Here is a 15,633-nt window from a genome sequence, read left to right on the forward strand (position 1 = left end):
ATGGGATCAATGATCTTCACGTGGGTGAAGATCATTGATCACCAGACCCAACAAGGATCTCAGCTTAAGAGGATCATTTGCACATTTAAATGAACTATTACTTTGTTTACAAGTAATAGTTCACATTGCAAAAAGTACTATGTGAAAGAAAACTACACCAAACAAAAAAATGTATTCCGCTTTTATTCTTGGAACAAACAACCGGAACAAAGGACTTTCCTGCTGTGAATACACCCTTAAATTCAGAAATGTTTATAAACCAAGTTTACAATGCCTATAAATAATTTGGAAAAGCCCAGATGATGTTGTCATGGCTTTGTATGGTGCCGTGCTGTCCCTCCTCCACAACAAGTCATCCTCCATTCATCATAATGGGCATCTTTCTCTTCATCAAGAACCATAGAAACAACCCTCCATCTTAGCTTATGGAGCCAAAAACAACTTTATGAAATTAAACGCATTGGTTTGAAAATTAATTTCACCAAACTAAAACTTAATTAATTTTCTTTTATTATGTATTTTGTTGTACAATGTGCCGGGAGTCAGCTGTTCTCTCAGGGTTTAGTGCACCTCGGCCGCCCTTTCAACTGAAAGCTGGCGAGGCGAGCCAGGAGAAGACTGATCAGAGATGCAGCCAAGAGGCCCATGATCACTCTGGATGAACTGCAGAGATCTACAGCTGAGGTGGGAGAGTCTGTCCATAGGACAACAATCGGTCGTACATTGCACAAATCTGGCCTTTATGGAAGAGTGACAAGAAGAAAGCCATTTCTCAAAGATATCCATAAAAGGTCTCATTTAAAGTTTGCCACAAGCCACCTGGGAGACACACCAAACATGTGGAAGAAGGTGCTCTGGTCAGATGAAACCAAAATTGAACTTTTTGGCCACAATGCAAAACGATATGTTTGGCGTAAAAGCAACAGCTCATCACCCTGAACACACCATACGCACTGTCAAACATGGTGGTGGCAGCTTCATGGTTTGGGCCTGCTTTTCGTCAGCAGGGAGAGGGAAGATGCTTAAAATTGATAGGAAGATGGATGGGGCCAAATACAGAACCATTCTGGAAGAAAACCTGTTGGAGTCTGCAAGAGACCGGAGACTGGGACGGAGATTTATCTTCCAACAAAACAATTATCCAAAACATGTGTTGGAATGGCCAAGTCAAAGTCCAGACCTGAATCCAATCAAGAATCTGTGGAAAGAGCTGAAGACTGCTGTTCACGAATGCTCTCCATCCAACCTCACTGAGCTCGAGCTGATATGCAAGGAATAATGGGCAAGAATTTCAGTCTCTCGATGTGCAAAACTAATAGAGACATACCCCAAGCGACTTGCAGCTGTAATTGCAGCAGTAATTGCAGCAAAGGGTAGTGCTACAAAGTATTAATGCAAGGGGGCCGAATAATATTGCACGCCCCACCTCTCAGTTTTTTATTTCTTAAAAAAGTTTGACACATCCAATAAATTTAATTCCACTTCACGATTGTGTCCCACTTGTTGATTCTTCACAAAAAATTTGAATTTAATATCTTTTTGTTTGAAGCCTGAAATGTGGCAAGAGGTTGACCAGTTAAAGGAGGCCGAGTACTTTCGCAAGGCACTGTACAGATTCAGTCTGAGCAATTCAAATTAAGTTTCTGATGACACAAGTTTCTTCCCATAGTATACTCAGTTTCCTCCATACCCTGAATCGGTACAAGATACATAATGCATTACTTGATTTAATTTGAAATTTCACACAAAGTGTAAATGTTTTTTCCGGTAATAACATATGTAATCTCGTTTGGTTTTCTAATACATTCTTCAGGGCTTTTTTTTATGCTTCCCATTAACTTAGAAACTGTTTTATAGTAAACAAACTGTCTGCATTTTATGATGTAGCATCAATCCTTTTAGAGGGCTTTATTGTATAGCAGAACAAGTCTGGCTTCCCACCTGAGTCTTAACCTTTTATTTCCTGCCAAGACCACAGCAAACCCTGCAGCAGTTGCTGCAAATCGCTAGCAGTGTGTGTGTGCACGCGTAGACGCAGCTGATCCACCACACTCCTAACACATGACTGCTGCTGACAACCACACAGTGAGAGGGATTTGTTGGTTTTAGGCATGAATCACAATGTTCATCTGAACTGGAATGTTCAAACTTATTCCTCACATTCAAAAATGATGTTTCATGTAGACATTGTTAGTTCCTTTCATTCCAATCATGTTCACACGAATAACGTTAAACTAACTGAAGCTGTCAGCTCTGTAATAACTCATTGCAACAGGATGAGAGGGTTTGTTTTTTTCTGAATGGACATCTTTACTGGACATGAGAGCAGCTGCTAAAAAGCAGAATGACTGAAGTAGGTTTTCGTTTTTGCAGCAGAAAATGCATTAAGCTGCTTTTTACATCACTGCTGACTGAAATCACAGACCTCATCTGTCTGTAACAGTGGTCGGCAAAACAGAACATGATGTTCCCATGGGTCTGACCATCTTTAGATACCTGGGTTTAAAGAACTCTTAGTATCTATAGAGACACACTGCTGTGAAAAAGTATTAAAAAAGTATCTAAATCAACCTGGCCATATGTGGAAAAAGTAATTGCTGTTGGACCACTTGTTGCTGAGTATTGGACTATCTGCACATTGTTGGACGTCACTGTGCCTCCCCAATGGCATTGGCCATTTTGTATCCAGGACAGCCCGCTCCTACATATCCCATCGAGCATTGCGACTGATATGACTGGGTGTCCCAAGTCTGACGTCACAGGACGTTATATAGGAAGGCTCCGTTTTGAAAACCCCGCCTTCAGCTGGAAACCTTGACAGGGTTACCACGCAACTGAAGCATCCTCTGGAGAAGAGATCCCACGTGGAGTCTTCATTTATTCTCTCTCGTTGGCCAACGAACAATTCATAACTGAGGTTTCTGGACTAGGAAGGCCAGAAATTTCACTTTGCCGATCGAAGACGTGAGTTTAACACGTAACTAAAAACACGGAGTTCGAGGAAACGAACCGCCACCGTGTTTCATCCCTAGTCGACTGCTGATGGTCAGATCCTATTTTTCCTTTTCGTCAAGAAGGCCAAAGGACGGGACTGACCGCTCTCTCGGAGTTCAACTGCGGATGCGCAACAACGCTTCACCCCCCCCCCCCCCCCCCCCCCCCCCCCCCCCCCCCTTTTTCCTCTCACTCGCTGCCCCAGAAGGAGCTTCACCAAGTAAAACCCATCTTTTATTTAATCTTTTATTTCTTTATTAGAAGGCCTGGGCAGGGTCAGAGGTTGTAGAGCGATCAGAATCGCTAGTTAGGATATCATGTGTTCTGAATGATATGTGCATGTAACCTTGCTTATTGGAACTTTGATGTGTTGTGTTGATGTCTGAAACCGCTGTGCTAGCTCTGTGCGTGTTTTACCACATGATAGTCAACGCAGGTCCGTTGTAAGACTGGACTGTTAAAATAACCTCATGGTAAAATTCTCCATTTTCCTTTGTCTCCAATATCACTGCTCGCTAGCTTGCCGCCAAAAGCTTTATAACGTCTGCTCAGGAGTTGGGGGAAGTTTTATGACTCAAAATAACTGAGTTACAGTTGGAGTTGCTCCCCCCACTCTCCACTCACCACCACACCTCTTCGTCATATTCTCAATTTTGCCATAACCTCTGGTTGATTCAATACACCCCCACTGCTATTTTCTTTATTTTTGCTTAGTTAGATGTGTTACCCTTGTTATGTAGAATTTTGCATGTTGAGTAGGTGAAGATTAATAAATATCCACATAGATAAAGAGAGAGCGTTTTGTGTTCATTGTGTGTGACAGTGATTTGTCAGTCAAGATAAGGTTAAAGTTCCACAGAAACCATCGATTAAACAGTGACATCTCCGGCAATAGTTATTAATTATTACGGAGTATTTAACGGTTGTAATTGTCAAAGGCGTTGAGCCACAATTACAACACCAGAAACATCTCTGGTCTCGATTCATAAATGAGGATTTTGGTTAAGAAATTGATTTTGTCAAATTACGATTTTTAATTATAATTATCAATCAAGATTAATCAATCAAAAATCATAACCCCAACATTGCCTTTCTTGTCAAATAATGAAATATCTGTGAATGTGGCATGATTACTGTTAGACCCATAGAATAAGGAAATCACTTGAATAGAGCCACCCTGGCCATAGCCCATCATACTCTAAAGAAAATTTACATAATACAAATTCTAACAGTGTATTCAGTAGGACTATCAGCTGTGTACTGTATCCACCTCCTGCACAACACAACTGATTGTCCCAACCCCATTTATAAGGCTTGAAATCCCACTTATTAAACCTGACAGGGCACACCTGTGAAGTGAAAACCATTTCAGGTGACTACCTCTTGAAGCTCATCAACAGAATGCCAAGAGTGTGCGGAGCAGTAATCAAAGCAAAAGGTGACTACTTTGAAGAACCTAGAATATAAGACATATTTTCAGTTGTTTCACACTTTTTTGTTCAGTATATAATTCCACATGTGTTAATTCATAGTTTTGATGCCTTCAGTGTGAAGCTACAATATTCATAGTCATGAAAATAAAGACAACTCTTTGAATGAGGTGTGTCCAAACTTTTGGTCTGTACTGTGTATGTGTGTATATATATATATATATATATATATATATATATATATATATATATATATATATATATATATATATATATATATATATATATAAATAATATATATATATATATATAAAATAAATATATATATATATATATATATAAAATAAATGAGCATTTAAATCATTAATCTACCAAAACATTAAGTGACCAAATTGTGAACTACATTTAAACCATTTAAAGCTCTGTGTGGAGCTTTTGTGTGGGAGTGGTCGCAGATGACCACTCCCACTCCTATTTTTTTGAACAAAGTAGTGTTTGGAATTTTTCGTGCCCTCAGTGTGGATGTTTGCCCATTGCTAAAATGTAAGCCTTTTTTGTCACTTCCAACTTACCTCTATATCAGAAAGCTTAGTCCCTCACAATTAAAAGGTAAGTTAAGGGTCATCAAGCACTCATGTGGGATCTTTTTCTAGCCCAGATCTTGGCTTGCAGTCAGCATGAATCAACCCAAAAGTTATATTTCACTTGCTAACAGTATAATGTGAAAGAAAACACCAAATGAAAAAATTAAATCCGCTTTTGGTCTGGAGCAAACAAGCGGGCCAAAGGACATCCTGGTGTGAATATACCCTGTGATTACAAACATGCTCTTTTAGGCCACTTTTCTGTACTTGCCTACTTCTCATTGACTGCTGGAGAAAGGTCCCAGCTCCCCCACAGCCCTGAAAACATAAGCAGGTATAGGTGAGAACTTGTTACTACAATGTTTGGGTTGTAAACTATGAACTCATGAAAGTCATTTAGTTTAAATCTGTGTGAATTGAACTTATTAGTAGTTCTTCAGGAGGGTGAAATTGCAGGTCACCTGGTGCATTTATAGTTAGCTTGCTAATTTAAATTGACAAGTTATGTGTCTTTTCTAAAAAGTCTTGACATTGGCATTTTGTAGTGGCTCTGAGTCTGACTTTTACCCATCAAACTTAGGGAGGTTATTTTGTTCTGTTTTACATTTAAAATGTTTTGTCTTTTGAAAAATGAGCTCTTGACTTCTAATTGGCAAATTTATTGGAAGTATTTGTTTTAGTATTTAGTATTTTTAGCATTTTAGACATACGTATGTCCCTTTTTCACTGGCTCCATTTAGGTTTCAGGGCTGTACTCCACTTGGTCTCTCTCTTCTCGAACCTGTTGTTTCCACTGATGGAAGTGGCTTGAAGCCCCACCTCCAGCTGTCAGTGTAGTGCTTGTGCCATTATTAACTTTGCTGGGTTACATTGTCACAAAGTAATCTGCGTGAAATGATAAAAAAATAAATAAACAGAACATTTAAGCGAAAATAAACAAAATACATATAATGTTTGTATTATTGTATCAGCAAGAACATGTTTTATTTATTTCTATACATTTATGTGTGTGTGTGTGTATGTATGGATATACAGGTCCTTCTCAAATTATTAGCATATTGTGATAAAGTTCATTATTTTCCATAATGTCATGATGAAAATTTAACATTCATATATTTTAGATTCATTGCACACTAACTGAAATATTTCGGGTCTTTTATTGTCTTAATACGGATGATTTTGGCATACAGCTCATGAAAACCCAAAATTACTATCTCACAAAATTAGCATATCATTAAAAGGGTCTCTAAACGAGCTATGAACCTAATCATCTGAATCAACGAGTTAACTCTAAACACCTGCAAAAGATTCCTGAGGCCTTTAAAACTCCCAGCCTGGTTCATCACTCAAAACCCCAATCATGGGTAAGACTGCCAACCTGACTGCTGTCCAGAAGGCCACTATTGACACCCTCAGGCAAGAGGGTAAGACACAGAAAAGAATTTCTGAACAAATAGGCTGTTCCCAGCGTGCTGTATCAAGGCACCTCAGTGGGAAGTCTGTGGGAAGGAAAAAGTGTGGCAGAAAACGCTGCACGAGAAGAGGTGACCGGACCCTGAGGAAGATTGTGGAGAAGGGCTGATTCCAGACCTTGGGGGACCTGCAGAAGCAATGGACTGAGTCTGGAGTAGAAACATCCAGAGCCACCGTGCACAGGTGTGTGCAGGAAATGGGCTACAGGTGCCGCATTCCCCAGGTCAAGCCACTTTTGAACCAGAAACAGCGGCAGAAGCGCCTGACCTGGGCTACAGAGAAGCAGCACTGGACTGTTGCTCAGTGGTCCAAAGTACTTTTTTCAGATGAAAGCAAATTCTGCATGTCATTCGGAAATCAAGGTGCCAGAGTCTGGAGGAAGACTGGGGAGAAGGAAATGCCAAAATGCCAGAAGTCCAGTGTCAAGTACCCACAGTCAGTGATGGTCTGGGGTGCCGTGTCAGCTGCTGGTGTTGGTCCACTGTGTTTTATCAAGGGCAGGGTCAATGCAGCTAGCTATCAGGAGATTTTGGAGCACTTCATACTTCCATCTGCTGAAAAGTTTTATGGAGATGAAGATTTCATTTTTCAGCACCACCTGGCACCTGCTCACAGTGCCAAAACCACTGGTAAATGGTTTACTGACCATGGTATCACTGTGCTCATTTGGCCTGCCAACTCTCCTGACCTGAACCCCATAGAGAATCTCTGGGATAGTGTGAAGAGAACGTTGAGAGACTCAAGACCCAACACTCTGGATGAGCTAAAGGCCGCTATTGAAGCATCCTAGGCCTCCATAAGACCTCGGCAGTGCCACAGGCTGATTGCCTCCATGCCACGCCGCATTGAAGCAGTCATTTCTGCCAAAGTATTCCCGACCAAGAATTGAGTACATAACTGTACATGATTATTTGAAGGTTGACGTTTTTTGTATTAAAAACACTTTTCTTTTTTTGGTCGGATGAAATATGCTAATTTTGTGAGATAGGAATTTTGGGTTTTCATGAGCTGTATGCCAAAATCATCCGTATTAAGACAATAAAAGACCTGAAATATTTCAGTTAGTGTGCAATGAATCTAAAATATATGAATGTTACATTTTCATCATGACATTATGGAAAATAATGAACTTTATCACAATATGCTAATATTTTGAGAAGGACCTGTAGATATCAATATATATATATACATATATAGTAGATTCTCACCAAAGGCAGCAAAACCGTGAATGAAAACACATGGAATTATATAGTAAGCAAAAAATGTGAAATAACTCTAAGCATTTTTATTTTTATATTTTAGATTCTTCAAATAGCCTCCCTTTGCTCTGATTACTGCTTTGCTCTCCTGGCATTCTCTCCATGAGCTTCTTGAGGTGAAATGGTTCTCCAAAGCGCTAAACTGTTGCTTCAGTAATTCTCTAATGTTCTAATGTAATCTATTCTTTATGATGCCAGCTGTAAAGTACATTAGTCCTCTGGCATCAAAACACCCACATACTATGATGCTTCCACCCATGTACTTCAGAGTTGGGATGATGGTCAAAGACTTGCAAGCCTTCCTTTTTTCCTTTCAATGTATCAATAATAATTATGACCAAACACTTAAATTAAACCCAAAGGACAAGCCTCCAAACATTATGTATCTGCAAGCTGCAATCTGGCTTTTTATGCTGCTTCTAGAGTTAATAAAAGTTTCTATAATTTTCCTCAGGAAGCAGTGTTTATGAAGTGTAGCCTTAGAGCACTAGTGTGACTCCATTTATTAAAGCCTTGGAATAATCATCATCAAATAAATCTATGTAAAAATGTAAACATGTAAAAATTTAAAATACTGTCTAAATATTTAGTGGCATTTAACCAATAGAAATATGATTTATAATCCTGTTCAGAAAAAAAGGCTATCTTTTCATACAGTGTATGGGTATATGTGGATTTAGCTGTGCCTGGTGACAGATGGACAGAGTGGAACTTTGTGTAGGTTCAGCAGTAAGATGATGTGCAACAGTGTGTTTCTTCAGTCACCTCTCCTTCTGACATACCTCCTGCTTACTCAGGTGTGCTGAGCATTTTGTCAAGGCCACGGTTGGTTGTAACCCCTATTAAAGATAACATAGAGATCTGAAATTCTTTTCACCCGCAGAAACCAATCTTTCTGGTTGTTACTAGAAGTGGTGGTTCTACTGGAAACGGTGACCTTAAACTTGTTGCCACTCACAAGTGAAGATGGAGACAAAAGCAGAGATCCGGTGACTTATTCTGTCCTTTTTTATAATGAGGGAACACAGTAATCTGTGACTGACTGCAGCCATGATTTCAAAGGATTGCAACGTTTTCTTAATTAGACACTAGTGACCTATCCAGCATCAAGACAGGAAGAATGAATATGGGGAGATTCTGCTGCTTGACTCTGCATATCATGAACAACTTGGAGCTTTCACTTAATGCTTTAAAATATGAGCAGTGTTTGGAAACAGCCTCTACAAAACACCTCCAAAGAAATACCTCTGGATTTTATTGTATGTCTGAAACATTTATAAACATTTCAACACTAGTCTTAAAACTCCTCATGTGATGATCTATTAAAAATAGATATATTTTTTTATAATTTTTTTTATATATAATTTCTTTCAGAAAACTACCATGTCAGCAGTTCCGACAGAAAGACTGAGTCTGTAGCAAACCTGCAGCCTCAGCCGTCCCTCAACTCGCTTCAGTCGAACTCTCCAGGTCCCAAACGTTCTGGAAACCCCCTGAGAAAGTGGCTGCCGAGTTCAGGACGCAGGATCAGCTCTAGCAAGAAACCCCCCAGTACTAAACGAGGGAAACCAGGTAAGACTCCCTCATCAGTGACTCGGTCAATGTGCGGGTGGACTCATTTCTCATTTCCACAAAGGAATTTAGGTCTGACATATGACATTTTCATTGTGACAAGGCATTGTGCCAATGGGCATGAAAAACCTTTTTCATTTATTAACTTGAGGTGAAGTTTTTTTTGGTTTAAATGCACCATGATGAGCTTCCATATTCCAGAGCTGATCTTTCTGCTGCAAAAATAAATATCTAAAATGTAAAGTCTATACATTGAGTTCCAACTGGTGCATATGTACTCTTAGGAAGATAAGAACTAGGCACATAGACTCATGCTTGCCTAACTTTCCACATTTCTACAAATCTTTAAATGATAACTGCTGTTTAGCAGTTTGTGCCTTTTCACACAGTTTAGAGACATCAAATGTGTTTGCTGTTGCATGTAGCAATAATGACAATCCATATTCAGTGTGATGCCTGATTCCCTGCCTTTACAACACTTTATTAAAACATTTGCAGAGATATAATGTTGAGGTTTGTGGTTTTATGTGTGTTAATACTAAAAGGATCTGTAAAGATCCACACATCAGGGAACCCTGCACACTTGAATATGTTCTTCATCTCCATGTTGACTTTGTTTGTTTTAATATGGGGCTAAATCGGGGCCAGAAAGTTTGTTCAAACGAAAAAACAATTTGAACCTGAAAAATAAGTTTGTTCAAATGACAAAAATTTCAAGCTGAAAAATAAAAGTTTGTTCAAAAGAAAACAATTTGAACCTAAAAAATTATTTTGAACCTCCCCCAAACAAATTTGAAAACTGGAAAAAACGTTTTGCAACTGAAAAAAACAAACAAATGTGAAACTGGAAAAAACAAGCTCAAAACTACTTTTCAGATTCAAGTTTTTTTTTCAAACTTGCAGATTTTTTTTTCGGCTTCAAACTTTCAAACCCTGTTTTGGCGTGGGGGGCGGGGCCTCAGATCACGGGGGTGCGGAGTCATGACTGACAGCTCAACACAGTGGCTGAACAACATATTCCCAGCTGTTGCATAGAGGGGCCGTGGGAACTGGAATTATCTGTAATACGTCATTGATATTCTATATATATGTGATTGGTTTTGAAAGATAACATGCCTCACCGATATAAATAGCTTACGTGAATACACGACGCACATCTCAGAAGGGAAAATATGATCTTGACAGATTTGCACACCATTTTCAGTCTGTGTTGGAGATTTCCCATGCTCTCAACATCAAGCAAAAGAACCGCCAGACTAAGCGGCGGTATGAAACCAGATGCAAAATGAGCCGGTATTTTCCGAATATCCTTGCATAATTAAGCCTGGACTTGTTTTCACATGGACTGGACTCGGGTTTTGGTTTCTGGTGCATTTTTGATTTAAACGTGTTTGGTCTCCATTTAGTAAAGTGACTCACAGCCAGGGGCAAACTGGCATACGGGGCAACCGAGGACATCCCCGGTGGACCGCTGGCTTAGTGGGACGGTGGTTCACTTCAGCCCGTGAAGTATATTTTATATATATATATATATATATATACAGGGGTTGGACAATGAAACTGAAACACCTGTCATTTTAGTGTGGGAAGTTTCATGGCTAAATTGGACCAGCCTGGTACCCAGTCTTCATTGATTGCACATTGCACCAGTAAGAGCAGAGTGTGAAGGTTCAATTAGCAGGGCAAGAGCACAGTTTTGCTCAAAATACTTAAATGCACACAACATTATGGGTGACATACCAGAGTTCAAAAGAGGACAAAATAGTTTGTGCACGTCTTGCTGGCGCATTTGTGACCAAGACTTCTTTGTGATGTATCAAGAGCCACGGTATCCAGGATAATGTCAGCATGCCACCAAGAAGGACGAACCACATGCAACAGGATTAACTGTGGACACAAGAGGAAACTGTCTGAAAGGGATGTTCGGGTGCTAACCCGGATTGTATCCAAAAAACATAAAACCACGGCTGCCCAAATCACGGCAGAATTAAATGTGCACCTCAACTCTCCTGTTTCCACCAGAACTGTCCGTCGGGAGCTCCACAGGGTCAATATACACGGCCGGGCTGCTATAGCCAAACCTTTGGTCAATCATGCCAATGCCAAACATTGGTTTCAATGGTGCAAGGAGCGCAAATCTTGGGCTGTGGACAATGTGAAACATGTATTGTTCTCTGATGAGTCCACCTTTACTGTTTTCCCCGCATCCGGGAGAGTTACGGTGTGGAGAAGCCCCAAAGAAGCGTACCCCCCAGACTGTTGCATGCCCAGAGTGAAGCATGGGGGTGGATCAGTGATGGTTTGTGCTGCCATATCATGGCATTCCCTTGGCCCAATACTTGTGCTAGATGGGCACAAGGACTACCGAACCGTTCTTGAGGACCATGTGCATACAATGGTCCAAACCTTGTATCCTGAAGGTGGTGCCGTGTATCAGCATGACAATGCTCCAATACACACAGCAAGACTGGTGAAAGATTGGTTCGATGAACATGAAAGTGAAGTTGAGTCACCAGACTTAATCTAAGTCTGCTGCTGCATTCTAATCAAACCAGTTACAGCCTGCTCCACCATCAAACCCAATGCCCCAGCCACAGGTCATTCATGACAAACCTTGGGCCATTTATCCTTGTAATGTGTGTCGATGAGCATTCTTGTCCTATTCTAACAAAATGGAAACATTAGAATTTATGCTTTATATCATTATGGTATGAATGGGAAAAACTGCTATTAGTCATATACAGTAAATAAACGTTATCCTTAACAGGTTGATATGGCATAGTTTAGGGCACAATGGTCCAGAAAAATATCAGCGCCCCAGAAACTGTCGCCTCTTGCGTACTTGATGTCGCGCTTGCTCTGTGTCTGTGCAGGGCGGTGGGCCGGTGATTCAGCTCGAGGCCTGGTGGTTCACGGGCTGAAGTGAACCACCGGCCCAGCGCCCTGCGTCTGTGAAAGGCGGTTATTAAAAACTAAACATTCACAAAATAAGAAATGCCTAAGCCAGCGGTCCACCGGGTATTTCCCCGGTTGCCCCGAAAGCTAGTTTGAGCCTGGCTGTGAGTCACTTCACTAAATGAAGACCAAACACGTTTTAATCAAAAATGCACCAGAAACCGAAACCCTAGTCCAGTCCATGTGAAAACAAGTCCAAGCTTAATTATACAAGGACATTCGGAAAATAATCAGAATCAGAATCAGAATCAGAAAAGCTTTATTGCCAAGTACGTTTTTGGACATACAAGGAATTTGTTTTGGCGTAGTCGGTGCAATACAATACAAATTAAACAGTACAAACATATCTACAATATAATATAAATATAAGTGCACAGTTTTAAGTGAGTGAGAGTAAATATAGAGCAGTATAAGATGCAAGAGCAATACAACAGTGCAGGTTCGTTTTGCATCTGGTTTCATTCCTGCCGTCTGGCGGCTCATTTGCTTTATGTTGAGAGCATGGGAAATCTCCAACACAGACTTAAAATGCTGTGCAAATCTGTCAAGATCATATTTTCTCCTCTGAGATGCGCGTTGTGTATTCACGTAATCTGCTTCTATCGGTGAAGCATGTTATCTTTCAAAACCAATCACATATATATAGAATATCAATGATGTATTACAGATAATTCCAGTTCCCACGGTCCCTGAATACAACAGCTGGGAATATGTTGTTCAACCGCTGTGTTGAGCTGTCAGTCATGATTCCGCACCCCTGTGATCTGAGGCCCCGCCCCCAACGCCAAAACAGGGCTAAAAGTTTGAAGCCAAAAAAAACATCTGCAAGTTTGAAAAAAAAAAACATGAATCTGAAAAGTAGTTTTGAACTTGTTTTTTTTCCAGTTTCACATCTGTTTTGTTTTTTTCAGTTGTAAAACTTTCTTTTTATTATTATTTTTTTGGGGGAGGTTCAAAATAATTTTTCAGGTTAAAAGTTTTTTCGTTTGAACAAACTTTATGGCCCCACTTTAGCTCCATATTTTAACTTTCGTTTTTATTGATGCACAAAACCTTAGCTTTGTGCAAAAGAACAAACAGAATGTGCAGATAGAAATATTCCGAATATATCTTTGAAAGCTATAATAACACCCCCCATTCTGTTTCTACCATGATAGATTTTGCTGAACAAACATTAGCCTGCTGATACACCCACTGGCTTTTTGTCTCTTTTTTTCCAGAACCTGGTTTTGGAAGAGATGGCAGTGGAAAGGCCAATGAACTCGGTCAGCCTGGAAGGGAGGACATGGGAGAGGTAAGCAGCAAGACTTGTGGCTTGAACGAGCTAAATTAAAGAATATTACATTTATTCTATTTTCTTAATTTCATAGGAAAAATAAATGAAAGGGTTAGGTTAGAAAAGATCCAAAAATAACCAAATATGGTAACAAGAAACAACAGATTACAAGTTTCTTTGTAAAGATCCCTTTTCAACCCATTGTTGTTTTCCAACAAAAGTTTTATTATGGAACTGTTTCTGTCAGCTCGTCTGCAGAGTTTAAAGCTAAACCTGTGGTGTTGATGCGGAGATATATTAACTCCATTTACATTTACATCATGGAAAGTAAACTGTCAAAGTTCCTCTTTTTGTGTGAGAGGGTTATATTTGTTTGACACATACACACAAACACACAGAGCTTCACAGAAGCTTGGGATCATAATCATAAATATGTTTTTATGTTCTGGTATATGACATCTGTCCAACATTCTGTGGAGTCACATTTAAAACATTTGCTGCCTATCAGGCCCTTTGTGGGTCACCCCCAGTAAAGTGTGAAAAGAAAAATGTGTGTTGAAACTCAAACGCTGCGAGGAAAAAATTTAAACAAAGTGACTTTGAATTAATTTTGTTAGCTTGTCAGAATCATTAACCGGGTCTTACTGAGAGGGTTCTTGGTCTGCTATGGTTGCTTAACCAGCTTAGAGTCTTCCACTGTTGAGCTGTTCAGCAACAGTTCTCAAGTTATGTAACAGATAACTTTGCATCTTTTCCCTGTCTGTAGACCCAGTTTGGACCTGGTATTACCATCTGTCATGGCTGACTCGGATACATTTAGATATCAGTCAGCACAACCATTCACACTTGCCATTAAAACCAGTCCTGAGTCATTAGACCATTTTCCTGTTTTACATACAAATAAACATGTAGACATAAAATTTCAGCTGAGCAACGAATAGGACATCAACAGGTCTGTGGGTGTTTATTCATCACTTCACTATATTGAGAAATGTTTTGGGTCCCAACACCAAATCAACAAATTCTGGTCTTTCAATCACTTTCATGGCTGCAGGTGTATAAAGTTTGGTGTGGAGAAACTTGACTGTCCTGCACTTAGTCCTGAACCCAAGCTTCTTGATCACCTTTGGGATTAATTAATTAATTAATTCTTCAATTCTGGTTTTCTCATCTATCTTTGATCACGCTCCTAAACCTTGTAGAAGGTGTTTACAGAATAATTAAAGTTGCTGTTGCTGGCATTGGTGGGTCGGTCCATCAACAAACTGGACCTTATAGATTAAGAATAGAATGTCATCAAAATTCATGTACATGGAAATGTAGACAGATAAATACGTTTGGCAATATAGTGGATATCAGTCACTGGAAATATGTAATTGTTCTGGCTTTAACTCAGATGAGGTTTACCTAATTTCAGTTTTTTGTCAGGTTATCTTAGCTTAATAATATAGAGTCAAGTAAAGAAGAGTAAATAGGATAACTTTGACATCAGAGCAAAAATACATGTGACTGTTTACCAGCAGCCATCAGCTGCTCTACACACCTTGAAAATGGTAAATGGCCTACACTTGTATAGCGCTTTACACTATAATAAGTCATTCAACCATTCATAAACACATTCACACACTGACAGTGGTGAGCTACAATGTAGCCATAGCTGCCCTGGGTCAGGATGGCAGAAGTGGGGCTGCCATACAATCAGCACCACCGAGCCCTCTGACCACCATCAGCAGGCAGATCGGGTGAAGTGTCTTATCAAGGACATAACGACTGAGACAGACAGAGCAGGGATTTGGGACCCAGCAACCCACTGGTTACAGGACAAACCCCTACCACTGCTGCCACCGTCACCACTTTATTGCACAGATGTGCATATAACAATATTTAAGTAGACATTTCACACACTGCTGTTGAGAGATTATGTTTACATAACTGCTGCAAGGTCAATGACTTATTGTATACAGCTGAAAAGAAAACATTTTATCAGTTGGCATTATAACCTGAGCTTTATTGCAATGTAGTAAAACTAAGATTAAATGGTAATGTATGTAAATGAATTTGAACCTGTCTATGTAACTGGATCTGTTCGT

General features: G+C 39.8%; 1 protein-coding gene across 3 annotated transcripts in view; it reads left to right on the forward strand.

The window, feature by feature from the left end:
• kalrna (kalirin RhoGEF kinase a) overlaps positions 1 to 15,633 on the forward strand; it is a 255,676-nt gene that overhangs the window by 190,232 nt on the left and 49,811 nt on the right. For all 3 annotated transcript variants that reach the window (XM_047369632.1, XM_047369633.1, XM_047369634.1), the window contains exons 41-42: positions 9,115 to 9,312; positions 13,488 to 13,561. In XM_047369632.1, coding sequence (XP_047225588.1) covers positions 9,115 to 9,312; positions 13,488 to 13,561 — 272 coding nt within the window. The remainder of the gene's footprint in view (positions 1 to 9,114; positions 9,313 to 13,487; positions 13,562 to 15,633) is intronic.

Source organism: Girardinichthys multiradiatus, chromosome 7 (genome assembly GCF_021462225.1).
Source record: "Girardinichthys multiradiatus isolate DD_20200921_A chromosome 7, DD_fGirMul_XY1, whole genome shotgun sequence".
Lineage (NCBI taxonomy): Eukaryota > Metazoa > Chordata > Actinopteri > Cyprinodontiformes > Goodeidae > Girardinichthys > Girardinichthys multiradiatus.